This window comes from Neoarius graeffei, chromosome 15 (assembly GCF_027579695.1).
Source record: "Neoarius graeffei isolate fNeoGra1 chromosome 15, fNeoGra1.pri, whole genome shotgun sequence".
Lineage (NCBI taxonomy): Eukaryota > Metazoa > Chordata > Actinopteri > Siluriformes > Ariidae > Neoarius > Neoarius graeffei.
Genome location: NC_083583.1, coordinates 83,049 through 100,962, shown reverse-complemented (window position 1 = coordinate 100,962; position 17,914 = coordinate 83,049). Strand labels below are relative to the sequence as shown.

The 17,914-nt window shown below is 39.0% G+C and overlaps 1 protein-coding gene across 1 annotated transcript; it reads left to right on the top strand.

Annotated features, from left to right (window-relative positions):
* The first annotated feature begins 2,270 nt into the window (after positions 1–2,270).
* calca (calcitonin/calcitonin-related polypeptide, alpha) lies at positions 2,271–3,709 on the top strand. The gene is made up of 3 exons (XM_060940389.1): positions 2,271–2,356; positions 2,811–2,945; positions 3,535–3,709. The coding sequence occupies exons 1-3, from the start codon at positions 2,271–2,273 to the stop codon at positions 3,707–3,709; spliced, it is 396 nt and encodes a 131-aa protein (XP_060796372.1).
* Positions 3,710–17,914: the final 14,205 nt, after the last annotated feature.

Genomic DNA, 17,914 nt, shown 5'->3' with positions numbered 1-17,914 from the left:
GGTTGGAAAGCCTCCAGTATGTGCTCACTGATTGATGGCCAACATTCAGTGATTAAATCTCATTTCCTTAATGTTTGAAGATGGACTGTGCAAGCTCTCTTCTTCTCTTAATGCAGGGCTCTGTCTCATTGAGGGTTATGAATTGTGTTTGCTTTCCTCTTTCCCTCTTAAAGCCTTTTCAGCATTAAGTTTATTTCCAGTTCTTTCCAGCCTACAGGTGCTCAAACAGTCCATTTATGTGACTGATGCAGACCTGTAAATTTAAAGATATTTAATTGTATTTTGGTGAAATATTATTAATTTTAGTCCATCAGAAAAATATGGACATATTTTCCCCCTCATCATCTAATATCAGACATTCCATGACTGTGGAAAACTCTGATGTGGAGAAATAATGAATCCAGGATATCACCTTCGGCTCACAAATGACTATCTGTCACTTTAAATAATTTACACAAGGGTGGGCACTCCATGACATGGTTGGATTGGAAAGGTTACCATATTGACTCAAAAAGTTTGATGCAGGAGATGGAAACTTCTGGCAGTGATCTATGGACACACTACGCCTTAGTGCACTTTGGGTGATTCATTAGACTGAAGAGAACACAGCTTTGTGTTTGTAACTAGGCTTAGACAGAGTCTCCACTGCTGACATATCTCACTGATTTACGTCTTTGGTCATCAGTGCCACTCAAAGTTTGATAGCACTAAAAGGCTTGCCTGTGCTAATGGAGTTTCTATGTGATGCAAACGCAGTCTGTCTGTGATGATGCTTTATGAAGTCTTAGCCAATAATGAATAGGAGAGTTGGATGATGCTCAAAGGAAAACTGTTGTTTTAACCAGATACAAGAAATGATGCTCATTAATGTCAAACTTATCTTTGATTTCCACTAAGATTCACATCACAAATAAGGAATGGAAGAACACGGATTGATTGCACACATTGTTATAGGGGATTGTTCCTGCAGCTTTTGCGTTATCACAATGCAAACATTTACTTAGTTGTTTCTATATAATATAATTAATGATAGATTAGGGTTAAATAGACATTCTTAAAAGTTAGGAATTGAAACTAAAAACTGAAAGATTTGCACACACAAAATGACATTATTAATTATACCCTCAACCAATAAGCCAATTGTAAAATTAATATTTTTGGAAATGGTGAAAAAATGAACAATTTCCCACAGTTTTTCATCATTACAAATCCTTAGACTCTTCGGCATGACTGAGTTCTGAGGAAGCACAATGCAGGAATAACAGCAAGACAACAGGAAAAAAATATATACTTTGTTTTAGAAGAACATATTGTTTGATAAAAGAAAACAATAAACCTATTTTTGGCATACTGATTATATTGAGAAGAACAGATTATATATTCTTTTTAATAATGTCCAGTGAAGTAGAACATTGCTGATCACTGGTGAATTTTTGTGAATGGGGCAATTTGTGACCAAAGAATGACGTCATTGTATGCGCCATTCCCTTTATCACTTTCCAGAATGAAGTGTCACAGGATTGGCTATATCCTGAATCAGGATGGTCTCTGATTGGCTGTTGGAATATCATTAAACACCCACATTGTCAATAGTGGGACCCTAATGGTGGGTATATAGGCAGCCGTCTTGCAGCTGAATGCAACAGACTCTAAATCTCGTCAACTTGAATTAACCATTTGATTTACAACCATCAACCATTTTCTACTTCCAGCGAGTTACAACATTACCAGGTATGTAATTCAGGCTTCATTCTACCATTAAAATGACAAGTGCATATGTTTTCAAAATGGACTCTGAAACTGAACACTTTCATTTTATTTCTTAAAATGAAAGCTAGGGTAGTTTATATGCTTTACTGAGCATACAGCAGCGGAGAAAAAGAAGCAGACTCAGTGGATTTTTAAGGAGACTTGGAAGGCTCCTGTAGGCTAGCAGCTCATTACACTAATGCACAGGGTCCCACAAGAGCGCCTCTAATCCGGCTAATATCTCGAATACTTTACTCACAGCCAGATGCCAGCACAACATCTCAGCACTGACTTAACAATCTGGAGCAGATCCTGAGAGCGTTTAGAAAATGTGCTATGATTTACAAGGTTATTTATAATGGTCAGTTTTGAAAATATACGTTAAGAAGTGGAATAAGTGAATGATGAACCGTTTTCAGGAAAAGAAAGTCAGAAAATGATAATATTATTTAACAATGACAAGGAAATTATAAAATGTCTCTTTTTTGACAGAAAAGCTTAATTTCTTGTGATAGTGCATCATGGTTATGCTGAAGATCTCCGCTTTCTTCATTGCCTATGCCTTGATTATCTGTCAGATGTACTGCTCAAATGCAGCACCATCCAGGTAAGACAATATATAAATATGTTGATATAGAATGTTATCTTTAAAGAATGCAGTGCAACTAAATAAAAACCTCCTAATGGTAAATAATAATAATAATAATAATAATAATAATAATAATTATTATTATTATTATTATTATTATTATTATTATTATTAAGGTGGGTTTGAGGGGTGTGTGTGTGTGTGGGGGGGGGAATCAGTGTTCTCAATACATCAGATGAATTCGGGCCAAACCCAATCTGCTTACGACAGTATTGATCGTGCGATAAATCCAAACTTGGCAACAGGACAGCTTTTAAGTGGCACACTCTTAGCAGATTGTTTTTGATTATGATCAGACTCAAGCAGAAACCTCTCTCTCTCTCTCTCTCTCTCTCTCTCTCTCACACTCACTTTCTGCATTATCTAAAGTTGTGCTTTTCTACTCTTGATATCTTGATCATCTTGATTTCAGGCCTGCGCTTGAGCCATCACCAGATGAAGCCATGCTCTCTGACTATGAGGCAAGACGGTTGCTAAACGCATTTATCCAAGAGTTTGTGCAGATGACTGCAGAAGATCTTGATCAGCAGGAGACTGAGGAGAACAGGTAAATATAATGATTAAAATAAATACAAAACTTATGTAACAATGATACAGGTTATTTGAAAAATGGTGCACTTATTTTCTCTTTTTTTAACGAAGTGAATCAGTGAATCTAAAAGGCTTCAACATGAGAGCAAATGCCCGATAGTTATAAGATAATGGATGCAAAGCTTTTTATGGTGGAGGTATGTCCAGAAAAGACCTGTACTCATTTACATAAGGAAATGGAACAAATTTGTGCAAATAGTTCTCTGCCAATCTCCAGTTTTTGCATGAAGTTTGATTTATTCCTGAGGACTTTATGCAACATTGCCTGCAAAGCATGCAATTAAGAAGACAGCATGATTTCCAGAAATACAGGAAATAACATTTTGCATGATTTGTCCATTGCTGTGATAATGCCAAATTAGCCAATAATCTATAAAATCTCGTTGATCATAACAGTGAGCGTGAGCATGAAATAATTCAACCTAAGAAGGAGGCATGTTTAGTTTGATATGCGTCTGGCTCGTCATCGTAGAATAAAATTGAAATGTGTTTTGCATGCTCTGTTCTGTTACTGTGAGCTGTGTGTATGATCTCTTCCCCAACAGCATGGGCAGACCCATGTCCAAACGCTGCTCCAACCTGAGCACCTGTGTTCTGGGAAAGCTTTCACAGGAGCTGCACAAGCTGCAGACTTACCCACGCACCAACGTAGGAGCAGGAACCCCAGGAAAGAAGCGCAGCACAGAGCATGTGTACAGAGAACCGACCGATCTCATCTAAACAGCTCTCTGCCTTGGTCCTGATTTATGAGTGTCAGTGCATGTGGATTTGTTTTTGCTTGTCTGATTTGATTTCTTCATTTGTCCTCTCTTTAACCTTCATTGGCAGAGACAGCATACATTCATAATGTCTTTCTTTCTTTTTTTCTTAATGTCTTACTTATCTGTTTCTACTTGGGCAGCTCTGATTGACAAACAGCCTCACATTTGACCTGAATAAATGTATTTTTACAAAAGAAGCCTGTCTATTTGCTTATTGAGCCAAAAAATAATAAAAAAATGCAATATTTTGTCAAAGGTTATGTTAAACCTAGTCTAAAAGTCTATAGGTAAGATACCATCATTATCATAATTACCCACATATTTCAGAATAATTTGTAATTTATTTGCATTTAGACATGCTCATGCTCTTTGTTGGAATTTTTTTCAGCATTACAGCACAGAAGCGAGCCTGTAACACGGCCACATGTGTGACCCACCGCTTGGCAGATTTCCTTAACCGCTCAGGTGGAATCGGAAGCAACAAGTTTGTCCCAACCAATGTTGGATCACATGCGTTTGGCCGGCGAAGGAGACTTAGTCAAGAGTAAACATGAATGTCATTGCAATATGGTGAGAAACCTTTTACACCTTTTTCAAATTGATAGTTATTTTATATGCATTCTATTTGAACTTGCATGTAATTTGCTGGATATAGGTGGAATGGTGAAAAATCACAGCATGCTAATTACTCAACTCAGTATCATGTTTTTTTCATATATGAAATTATTTAGTTAGAGAAATCAATAGATTTTTTTATATTGCGGAATGTTCATGGTTTAATTATTACAAATGTTATATCTGGAAATGATCAAACCCCAACTTCCAAATGTATCAAGCACTGATTGTAAATTCCCACAATAGAAATGACAAAGATACCATACTCTATTGTAAAATTATGCTAAATTGCTTGAAAATTGGTCATTCTATTTTGCCAGGTCACCAGGCTATACATTTACAGCTCTCTGCTGTGCCATGATCAAGAGAGAAAAGAAAAAAAAATTCAACATGTGCATTGAGATTCCTGGGAATGGACATCATTTCACTCATCATCTGAATGGATTCCTGTTGACTGCATTGACCTGTAAAACCCAACAGCCCATTCTCAAACTTTTATTGTTTGGCTCTCTTAAAAAAAAAGGAAAAAAGGTTTCAAAAAGCAAGAATACATTTCCATTTAGCATCCATTTATAAGTGGTCATGCTCATTTTACAAGCCAGTAAAAATGGAGGGAGAGTGATAAGAATGGTTGTTCATTCTTTATTGTCAACAGAGAGCACATCATGTGTACAGTACGCTGTAGCCCATGTTCCTCTGCTGCACGTCGCAGTATTGTGGGGATGAAATTAAAGCAGTGCCTTGAAAAAGGCCTCCCTGACTTATGGACGTGTCTTGTGCCTTGATGTAAATCCACTTTACATGCCGCTGTTGTACAGAATGTCTGATGAAGAAAGAGGGAGTTGCAATCAATGATAATGACAAAATTGTAACAATTGTGAATCTGAGCAAGATTAAAATGTATTTTAGATACATAAGATCTGTGTTATTGTTTCATTGCCTTGTTTAAGTAAAGGTTTGCATTATACTGTCCAACTATCACACACAGTGTACTGCACCACTTCCTTTTACTCATATTTCCTGCAAAATTATCTTAATACAAGTGTTCCTGCTTGAATTTATAAAACATGTAAAGTTGTGAATGAATGAAAAGATGAATGGAGTCTGATTAGACAACCAAAAAGTCTGGCTTATAGGAGGACAGGTTTATGCCAGCCTTACTCCCGAATGAGTTATGCAGTCATGTGGAAGTTTGTAAACACAAAGACCAAATAACTATAAATCAGAAATAACTGGATACATAAAAACACAGGAACAACAACAGTGTATGTCTATTTATCCCTAAGGAACAAGAGTATGCTCAATGCACTGCATGTTATTTTGGCTTATTAGGCCATCTGAGCATTTTAAAATGACAGCAGCCATCTCACACAAAACCCCTGAGAACAGCCTGTCATTATTCTCTTTATTCTCATTAGTGAGCTGGAGATAATTAACAACTTATTTTTTCACCGCTGATACTTTTTCATGCCTGAACACATGCTGTTTATATATATATATATATATATATATATATATATATATATATATATATATATATATATATATATTCCATCACACATATTTATTTATTTGTTTGTTTGAATAACAAAGTAGAAAATGCTGATGAGAATGATGGTGATGAATATGAGGGTGATGATGATGACAGTGATAACAGTGCCTTCGGGGAGGAAAAGTTAAGAAACTTGTGTGGCACTTCAAAAAGATGTAGATGTATATTTTATATTTTCTGCATTACAATGTCAGTAGAAAACAGTAAATTTTACATTTCCAAACATTCATTAAAAATAGTTTTGATATGACGTTAAATGGAGCCCTTTTAATCCCATAATTAAGGCTGTTCTGGTTTTACTGCAGAAACAGAAGAACCGTGTCATGTTCTCCAACATGCAGCAAAAACTTGCCACTGATTTTCTTATAAGACTGTACAACAGAGAACCTGAGAGAACCAATTGATCTCTAAAGGCTTTGAACATTCACAACAAACACTGACTTGCTTTAGTTTATTTCTGACTGATATTTATGGTCATATTTTATTTACTTTAATATTTATTGAGGACATCTTTGCTTTGCAGAAATTATTCATGTGCTTAAGAACATGGTTCATATTAGATATTTTATTTGAATTAATTGAGAATCCTATTCATATCACATGAATGAATTGCAAGGAATTAAAAGTACTGATCCAAGATTCCTGGTATTTTGTCCTCAGCTGGTCTTATGGCGCATCACCAAGTGCTCTTTTCATATCCATATTTCACACAGTCCAAATGGCCCCACTCCAGTAAGATGCTTTGTTAATTAACCTCTGCGCCCTCATAGTAGGAGTGACTCATTTCATATTATTGTCCTGCTCCTGTCCACCCCATCACTTTCTGCTAATAAGGAGATATTGTATCCCCTCATGTCTCAATTACTGAAAAGCAGAACCTAAAAACCAGACAGTCAATTTATAATTATGCACAAACTTTCTGCACACATCTCACATATATGCCTCATTAAATCAGCAGGAGCATACATTTAGATAGGATAAAAATGGCAATAATGCTACATTTTATATAACCAAATGAGAATTTATATAAATATGTGCACATTTTTTGCTGAAATACTACAACACAATACTGAGCTATAAAATATCATTTTAGAGGTGTGTGCTAATTGAACAGTTTACAGTAAACAGCAATTTCCCCATGCCATGACGTCAATAGGTGTATTAGCCATATTAAAGTCTTGGTAGAAAAAAAAGGGAATTGACCTAAATGGATGCTGTCAACACCCCAAGTTAAGTCACAGATATTTAAAAGGACAGTGCTTTTTTCTCCAAATGGCAGCCAGCCAATCCATTAGGCTATGACAAATATGATCCAAATATGCAAGGGAAAAAAAATCCAATGTATGTAATGCATATAATGTAATGTAAAGCATAGCACGAAATGGGCAAAACACCACTAGCCTTAATAATGCTGTTTTAATCTAAAATATAATAGTACAATAGAATGTAACTGTATTCAATAATAGAAACAATCTTACAAGCCCTTCTTTAAGAGTTCAAATAACCAAAATATGGATTACATGTCTGAGTTGCATGTCAATCCTGAGATCGAGATGCTGACGTCTTCTGCTCCTCAGACCTGCCTGATCCATCCTGATGCCCTGTGTCTGATCGGAGTCTCATCACATGGCTCCTGTGGAGGATGACCCCATATGGACAGTTAAAAGTCACACTTGGAAGACGCTCTGGACAATTACAGTAATGCTTTTATGGCTGAGGACTACAGCTGACTTGCTAACTTTAGGACTGCAGTTGTCATGAACAGTTTTGCACTCAAGTTTCCATCAATGAAGAGTTTATAACTTCAACAAAACAGACTTCATGTTAAAACCGTTAATGTTATAATTGTATTGTCTGTTATCACCCAAATGAGGATGAGTTCCTTTTTGAGTCTGGTTCCTCTCAAGGTTTCTTCCTCATGTCATCTGAGGGAGTTTTTCCTTGCCACCGTCGCCACAGGCTTCATCATTGGGGATAGATTAGGGATACAATTAGCTCATGTTTAAAGTCATTCAAATTCTATAAAGCTGCTTTGCGACAATGTCTATTGTTAAAAGCTCTATACAAATAAACTTGACTTGACTTGATTACTTGAACAATGGCTTGATAGATAAAGAATTAAAAAAAACACCCAAGAATTTTGTGCAAACATTTTAATTTATTTTGAGTTTTCTGAAATCAATCAACACAAGGTTAAAAATATACATATACCCACTTAGATTATTAATTCAGGGTTTGGGTTAGGTTAATCCTTGGTTCTACAGCTGGTAGCTTCTCTGTGCCAACATAAAAAGGGTTTGTTTGACATGTATAACTTATTGGGAAGTGTAGCCACTTTACCAAGGTCTGGAAGAAGACCCAAACTGTCCCCTCAGCTGAGAGGAAATTGGTTCGGATGGTCAGGAACAACCCAGGAACCACCAAGTCAGGGCTGTGCCAGGAAATACACAAATTTAACTCCAGTACCAATACCAAGAAGAGTGATCAAATATCCAACCAAAATTCTGCCAGATGCTTGTTGATGGCTACCAAAAGCATCTGGTCAAGGTGAAACTTGCTAAGGGAATTTTAGCCAAATATTTGGTGTGTTGTATGTAAACATTTGACCCCATGTTGATTTCAGAAAACCCAAAATAAATTAAAACTTGTGCAGCAAATTCTCATCTCATTATCTCTAGCCACTTTATTCTGTTCTACAGGGTCACAGGCAAGCTGAAACCTATCTCAGCTGACTACGGGCGAAAGGCAGGGTACACCCTGGGCAAGTTGCCAGGTCATCACAGGGCTGACACATAGACAACCATTCACACTCACTTTAGAGTCACCAGTTGACCTAACCTGCATGTCTTTGGACTGTGGGGGAAACCAGAGCACCCAGAGGAAACCCACGCAGACACAGGGAGAACATGCAAACTCCACACAGAAAGGCCCTCGCCAGCCACGGGGCTTGAACCCGGACCATCTTGCTGTGAGGCGACAGCACTAACCACTACACCACCATGCAGCCACAGCAAATTCTTTTTTTTTAATTGAAGATATATGTTTTTCAATCATTCTGCCACAGAAAAAGACCAGTTCAAAGAAATCATTTTTATTTCTTTTAAAATACTTTTTCTGCCAACTCTCCCTAGCCCTAACACTAACTCAGTGTTTTGCATTGTTATTTTTTTTCAGAATTCATTTAATTTTTAATAATTCTATTTTCTTGTAGTTAAATTATTTATAACCTAGTGGTAATTTTTTAGCCCAAAATCCATGGAGGATGCATTGCACTGTAACTCAGTATCTGCAAGAATTGCTTACACAAAAATCTGACCACATTGTCCTTCCTTGTAGATGGTAATGCAGATGATATTACATTAGATTACAGGCATTAAGCAGACACTCTTATCCAGAGCGATGTACAACATACCCAGAGCAGTCTGGGGAGCAGTTGGGGGTTTGGTCCCAAAGCTGTTTCTCTAACCATTAAGCCATGGCCTCCCCCATAATATGCAATACAAATGTAAAAAGTCAAGTCAAGTTTGTTTGTATAGTGCTTTTAACAATAGACATTGTCCCAAAGCAGCTTTACAGAATCTGAATGACCCAAGACATGAGCCAAATTTTATCCCTAATCTATCCCCAATGATGAAGCCCATGGCGACAGTGGCAAGGAAAAACTCCCCCAGATGACACGAGGAAGAAACCTTGAGAGGAACCAGACCCAAAAGGGAACCAATCCTCACCTGGACAACAACAGACAACATGACTATAACAGTTTTAATATGAAGTCAGTTTCGTTGATGTTATAAACTCTTCATTAATGGAACCTTGAGTGCAAAACTGCTCATGACAACCATAGTCCCAAAACTGTAGTCCTCAGCCACATATGTGACAAAAGAACATCAACAATGGGTAGTTAAGTGCTTTTAATCCTGACATAATCACATAATGAAACATAAGAGGCTTGTTAAAGGACAGGGTTATGCAGTTAAATCTTATTTGTCTATTGGAAGCGTTGTTTTGCCATTTAAACCCTCAGATCAATATCATCCACTTGCACTGGAGATGCAAGAAAAACGCACAAGCGCATTCACTATAAAGCAGCCAAGCCGCAAAAAGCTGCCATCAACATCATCCAATCAATAATGAACATATTCAAGAGCATTACACTTCAATGAGTCTTCCTCTTCTTTAAGTTTAAATCTGAGGAGAGTAAAAGCCCTTACATTATCCAGAGTCAATCACATTTAGAAATGTGATTGCTGACTTATGTGATAAATAAAACACACAAGTCATCATGGCTGTTCTTGGAAGTTCAATATGAAACTTGTGCTCAAAGATGCCTCTTTACCATAAAAAATGATGCATTACAATAAAGAAATTGTAGCTACAAATAACTTATTTGTTATCAACACACTGGTCTTCATGGATACAGCTGACTTTAGAAGAAAAATAATTACGTAACATAGTTGGCTTAATCAGAATACTATTCCACATAAAAACAATTAAATATAATGCAATGCATCATATAAAATCAGACTGACAGAGTGAACAGTAAGAGATAAGATAATTAGCATGCTATTACCATGCAATTAGCACGCCATTCTTTTGTTGTTGTTTTTCAAGCCGAATGTGCAGCAGAAATTGCCAGTAGCTAAACTAATACAGTGTGAGTAAACTTTATGTTTTGTATTTTGTTTTTCTCTGTGTAAAACATATCTAGAAAGTCACACAACTGGTATTGAGGTATTTCACTCACGTGACCAAGTCACGTGATGCAGCCATTTTGGACGGCACGCTTAAGTCCTTCAGTGCAAGGCGGTATGAGATGGTGGAGACCTTTGCACATTTTAACAAGAAAGTAAGCTGTGATTCGTGTTAAATTGGATCTGTCTTTTATCACAAACACTGTACCCAGCCTTGGTATGGAGCCAAGGTTGTCGACAGAAGTCAACAGTTTGATGAAGGATGACCCCAGCAGTTTGAAACGGTACAAGGTAGGCTATGTTCACAACACTGTCTTGTTACTCGGGGGATCCGAGATCCCCTGAAACAGACATGAGATCCTTTGAAAACATGATTTGGGAAATGTTGGGGGGTCTCTAAAATATTGGCAAAATGATGTTTATTGACATAGCAATCATGTGTAATGGGAAGCATTTGCATATCCGAAGTTTTGTGTTTACATGACAACGACTGCTGCTGCCAGGTTGGTTGTTGAGTAGCCTGACTGTTTTTTTTTTCTTGCGTGTGGTATCATTGTTGACGCGAGGTTGTTTTTTGAACATGCCAATGCGGACACGATTTCCCCTGATGAGTTATGACTTCAGACGCGATGCGTGTGTGGAGGTGTGGAGTCCGCGTGATATGTGTGTAAGATAGGCTTCTCATGTGTTTGGAGAGCCGCGCTCTTTTTTTTTCTTTTTTTTTCCTCTTTCTTTCTTTTTACTTAATTTCCCTGTTTATTTCTGTGTCCCGTTTCTTTCTAGCCTCTGTTATTGCGTTTTATGTCTGATGTCTGCTACATGCAACCCTAGACAAATTAACACTGCCTTGTTTCACTGCTCAGATGGGTTAACAAACACTGACCCATTTACTTTTTGCTATATATTTTATCAAAATTGCGTTAACTGATAAACTAACCTGAAATGAAATGATCACTGCAAAGTCTGGAGTACTCTGTTGGCTCCCAATCCTGTCTTTTCACAGCTGTAATCCCTCTTGTCTGGGTCAGTAGTAAACCGGTAGTGATGTGTCGGTTGCGAACAATCTGGTTCAAAGAGCCGGCTCTTTGAAGTGAACGACAGGAGCCGGCTCTTCGGTGGGAGCCGAGTTGGGGAGCCGAATTAGTTTTTTGTCCATAGGTGCCTCAGAGAGAGAGACTTTCACAAAAAAAGTTGCTGTCCGATTGCGTCTTTGTGTTGTCTATTACCATTCAAAGGAAAAAAAGTAGCATGGTGTACGCCTACTTTTTTTGGTTGGGGGGGTTGATGTCATTCACAGCTGCGAAAATACGAAAATTGGTGTAATGCTTAAAGCTGTGGAGCGCAGGGGAGAGGAGTCTGTGAGGCATCTGAGGAGGGGAAAATCAGCTGTGTATTTTATATTGGTAATATAACACAGTTTTGCATTATGTTTGTGAGAAAATAATTTATTAATTGGTAAGTAAGTTTTATTTCTATAGCTAGAACATTGTTACACTGCTATACTTTACAAAGCTTTACAATGGCTACAAAAACTAAAAAATAAAATGGAAAACATCCTATTGATAAAATATAAATAATGTAATTAATTAACTAGTTAATTGTAGCAATTAAATCAAAAATAAAATCTCAGGAGCCGTTTGGGAGCCGAAAGAGCCGGCTCCTTATAGTAAGAAGAGCCAAAAGAGCCGACTCCCGAAAAAGAGCCGAAATTCCCATCACTAGAAACCGGTAAAAGGAGCGTCCTGCACGCTGTCCCTGTCTGTTATGGCAGCCCACAGCACAACAAGCAAACACCATGGTTATTTATAGAGTGCTTACTGACAAATTAATCTATTCTAGGTGTCTGTAACACGTTTTTTTTTCAAGCCGGTTCTCCCTCTCTGTCTGCAGCGTTAGTATGTAGCTTGACGTTCAAAATGGCGGACACCGGGGCGTCACGTGACCCTGTGACGTCAGGTGAAATACCTCAATAGTCAAGTTTAGTCTCATTTGTGAAGTGAAGGTTAAATGAGCAATTAACTTGTATGTAGGTGCTAGATCTCCACTAGCACTTTATTTTGTTAAGAATTATGTAAAACTGAAATGTTTATATGTATATTGCACTGTTTAACAACAGGCCAGGTTTTAATTGTAGAGATCGCTTGGTGTTTGCACACTCAGAGCTGGGAAACGTGATGGCAAGCCACCCAAAGGAGAACTCAAGTGGATAAGCATCTGCACTACTGGCCTGCATTTCAGGGATAAAGACACTGATTCCCATCTGAATCATGGTAGGACTAAACCTTCAGTAAACTTCTGCAACATGCAGTGGAGTTCATTTGGCTTGTAAAGAACTTAACAAAAGGATTGATACACACTGAGTGGTGAATTTGAGTTAATGGAAATTGCTGATTTACAGAATTTATGTTAAATTGCATTGTATTTTTCATTTATTTTGTGCTTAATTGGTAACGCAAATATGTCACTGTTTTCTAACTTGTGTAATGGTTAAGTAAACTAAAGATGATGTCAAACTAAACTTCTAAATAGGCCTAAATGAGATAAAATGAACCTTAGAACTGAGAAACTGAGTAATAATATAAATGAACCTTGGCTGGAAAAATATCTCTTACCTTGAGTGGTATAATCAAACCAGTGTGGTGAAATAAGCAAATACTTTTGTGTCAAAAATTGGGTTTTGTTTTGATATTTGCTGGAAATTTTAGTGGGTAATGGAATGTTATTTGGTGCCAAATTGTATGTAAACTACTTTTTTCTATTATTATTTCTTTCATAAATAAGCTTTCATAAATAATTCCAATTTCTAGTCATAAACTGCTCCTCTGAACCTATATCCTGGTCCTAGCTACCTGTAAATACCTACAGTACTACATGTCTTTGGACTGTGGGGAAAACTGGAGACCTGGAGGAAACCCATGTAGACACGGGGAGAACATGCAAACTCCTCAAAGAAAGGCCCCTGTCAACCACTGGGCTTGAATCCAGAACCTTCTTGTTGTGAGGCAACACTGCTAACCACTACACCACTGTGTCACCCTGAAATACAATAAAAACACAAATATTGCACAACACTGGCATCTAGTGATTGAGTTAGGATGATACAGTAGCAAATACTAAGCATTTACTCCTGATTTACTAGTAATTAGACCTTGAAATACTTTCATATAACCTAACTTGTAATTTAAGTATACAGTAGTGCTTGACAGTTGGTGAACCCTTTAGAATTGTATATATTTTTGCACAAATATGACCTAAAACCAGAAGTGTACAGGGTACCAAGTTATTTTACTCAAGTAAAAGTACTGTTACTATGGCAAAATTGTGCAAAAGTAAAATTATTTTGTAAAAAGCCACTCAAATTAAAGTAAAAGTAACTTACTTAAAATTACTTTGAGTAAAGGTTTAGTTATTTTTTGTGGCTACTGTCTCACATAGAGGCAGTAGCCACTATGTCATCGTGTTGTAAGAATGCACATGCACATGTTCCAATTAAAATGACCGGTGAGTGTATACAATTCGGTTCACCGTTCAAAATAAATGGACTAGACTAAAGAAATCGCTTTCAGACATGTTTATGCTTATTACCAAGGGAAAGTGCATTCCTATTTTAAAATATACTCTAGGTTGTCCCCCTTTCCTCGCCTTCTTCGGCTAGTGGTCCCATGTGTGATGTAGATATGACACACTTCCGAGTTGTTATGGGAAGTTGTCAAAAAGAGACCACTGAGCTCTAGTGCTGGGCCTTTTCTGGGAAATAAGAGTTTGGGTCATGGCGACAGCATGTGTATGTCAGCCTCAGTTCAGCAGTTTCAGTTTCGAAAACTGTAAGAGGTAAGAATAGAATAATGTAAAGTACAGACACTTGGTATATTTTACTTCTATGATTTTTAAATTGTTCATTTTTGGATTACGCTTCATTTTTGTGGCTGCTGCCTAATAGAGTAAATATATATGCTACAGTGCCATGCAAAAGTATTCATCCCCCTTGGTGTTTGTCATGTTTTGTTGCATTACAAGCTGGAATTAAAATGGATTTTTGGAGGGTTAGCACCATTTGATTTACACAACATGCCTACCACTTTAAAGGTGCACATTGTTTTTTTTAATTGTGACAAAAACAATAATTAAAATGAAAAAAAAAAAACAGAAATCTGGAGTGTGCATAAGTATTCCCCCCATAAAAAAGTCAATACTTTATAGAGCCACCTTTTGCTACAATTACAGCTGCAAGTCTCTTGGGGTATGTCTCTATTAGCTTAGCACATCTAGCCACTGGGATTTTTGCCCATTCCTCAAAGCAAAACTGCTCCAAGTCCTTCAAGTTAGATGGGTTACATTGGTGAACAGCAATCTTCAAGTTATGCTGTATATGCAATTGGATTGAGGTCTGGGCTTTGACTCGGCCATTCCAAGACATTTAAGTGTTTCCCTTTAAACCACTCCAGTGTAGCTTTAGCAGTATGTTTAGGGTCATTGTCCTGCTAGACCGTGAACCTTCGTCCCAGTCTCAAACCTCTGGCTGACTCAAACAGGTTTTCCTCCAGAATTGCCCTGTATTTAGTGCCATCCATTTTTCCTTCAGTCCTGACCAGCTTTCCTGTCCCTGCAGATGAAAAACATCCCCAGAGCATGATGCTGCCACCATCATGCTTCATTGTAGGGATTGTGATCTCAGGGTGTTGGGTTTGGGCCACACATGGCATTTCCCATGATGGCCAAAAAGTTCATTTTTTTGTCTCATTTGACCAGAGAATCTTCTTCCATGTGTTTGGGGAGTCTGCCACATGCTGTTGGGCAAACTCCAAATGTGATTTTTTAAGCAATGACTTTTTTCTGGCCACTCTTCCATAAAGCCCCACTCTGTGGAGTGTATGGCTTGAAGTGGTCCTATGGACAGATACTCCCATCTCCACTGTGGATCTTTGCAGCTCTCTCAGCATTATTGTTGGTGTCTTTGTTGCATCTCTGATTAATGCCCTCCTTGCCCGGTCTGTGAGTTTTGGTGGGCGGCCTTCTCTTGTCAGGTTTGTAGTGGTGCCATATTCTTTCCATTTTGCTATAATAGATTAACGTGCTCCCTGGGATATTCAAAGTTTGGGATTTTTTTTAATGACCCAATCCTGATCTATACTTCTCCACAACTTTGTCTCTGACCTGTTTGGAGTGCTCCTTGGTTTTCATATTGCTTGCTTAGTAGTGTTACAGAGTCAGGGTCCTTCCAGAACAGGTTGATTTATACAGAGATCATGTGATAGATCATGTGACACTTTGATTGCACACAGGTGGATCTTAGGCTACATCCACACGACAACGGCAACGAGATTTTTTTTTTAAATATCGCGTCCACATGGGCAATGGATCAGTAAAATATCAGGTACATATAGCAACGCAATGCTTGCTGAAAACGATGCAATACACATGCCACACCTCTATGTGCACTGTAAGACAGTCCCATTGGAGACACCAGAACAATAGAAGAAGTAGACGCATGCGCATAAACCCCTTCTTCTGTAGCATCAGCCACATAAAGTTTTGATTATTAATCAGTAGCATAAAATAGTATCTATTGTCTAAGACACTTATTTATATTTCATATTAAAACATCTATGTAAATTAATACATAGAAAGCCTGGCCAGGCGCTGAACGTTCTTCTGCCTTCACTTTAAGAGAAATTCAGGGCGAGCATGAGCCTAGGTTCTTCCCTGTCACTGTCACACGCACACACCTTCTCACTCCCTATCCTATGGATATAGTCCCTTTAAATCACGTGCTCGTTTTTTGAATGGAGAGGCGGAAAGAGGAATGAACGGGGGTAGATGGAAGCCGGTATGCCAACATTCTGATATCCTCCAGAATTCTTTAAAGGTCCGGAATAAATTGAATGCTACACGTTGATGGATTACTTTGTTCTTCTACAGCCTTTTTGAGGAATGTATTGTCGGACTTAAACCAACATCTGAAGAGGTGAGATCGCTCCTTTTTTTTCCCCTATTTTTGCTGGTGGGATTGTTTTTGTTTTTGGAAAGCGCACAGGCGGTGCGCGGTTTGGTTATACTGCTTCCACGGTGTTTGGACTAAAGACTCTGCCCGAAGGGCTATTCTCTCACTCTCTCTCTCTCTCTCTCTCTCTCTCTCACTTTGCACCATTACACAATAAATATTCACAGTGAAAATATTTTGTAAGCGCGTTTCATGAACCAAGTTATAGGATTTGTTGACAACTCGCATCGAGTTCGTTACACTTCTACCCGGCGTGAAGCACTGACAGTCATGTGGTTGTGATGTCTCGTCTTCTTCCGCTTATCCGGGACCGGGTCGCGGAGGCAGCAGTCTAAGCATGGAAGCCCAAACTTCCCTTTCCCCAGACACCTCGGCCAGCTCCTCGGGAAGAACACCGAGGCGTTCCCAGGCCAGCCGAGAGACATAGTCCCTCCAGCGTGTCCTGGGTCTTCCCCGGGGCCTCCTCCCGGGGGGACATGCCTGGAACACCTCCCCAGGGAGGCGTCCAGGAGGCATCCGAAAAAGATGCCCAAGCCACCTCAGCTGGTTCCTCTCGATGTGGAGGAGCAGCGGCTCTACTCCGAGCTCCTCCCGAGTGACTGTGCTTCTCACCCTATCTCTAAGGGAGCGCCCAGCCACCCTGCGAAGGAAACTCATTTCAGCCGCTTGTATCCGCGATCTTGTTCTTTCTGTCATTACCCAAAGCTCATGACCATAGGTGAGAGTCGGAACGTAGATCGACCGGTAAATTGAGAGCTTTGCATTTTGGCTCAGCTCCTTCTTCACCACGACGGACCGGTAAAGCGACCGCATCACTGCGGAGGCTGCACCGATCCGCCTGTCGATCTCACGCTCCATCCTTCCCTCACTCGTGAACAAGATCCCGAGATACTTAAACTCCTCCACTTGAGGCAGGACTTCTCCACCAACCTGGAGAGGGCAAGCCACCCTTTTCCGGTCGAGAACCATGGCCTCGGACTTGGAGGTGCTGATTCTCATCCCAGCCGCTTCACACTCGACTGCAAACCGCCCCAGTGCATGCTGAAGGTCCTGGTTTGAAGAAGCCAACAGGACAACATCATCCGCAAAAAGCAGAGATGAAATCCTGTGGTTCCCAAACAGGATTCCTTCCGGCCCCTGGCTGCGCCTAGAAATTCTGTCCATAAAAATTATGAACAGAACCGGTGACAAAGGGCAGCCCTGCCGGAGTCCAACATGCACTGGGAACAGGTCTGACTTACTGCCGGCAATGCGAACCAGACTCCTGCTCTGTTCGTACAGGGACCGGACAGCCCTTAGCAAAGA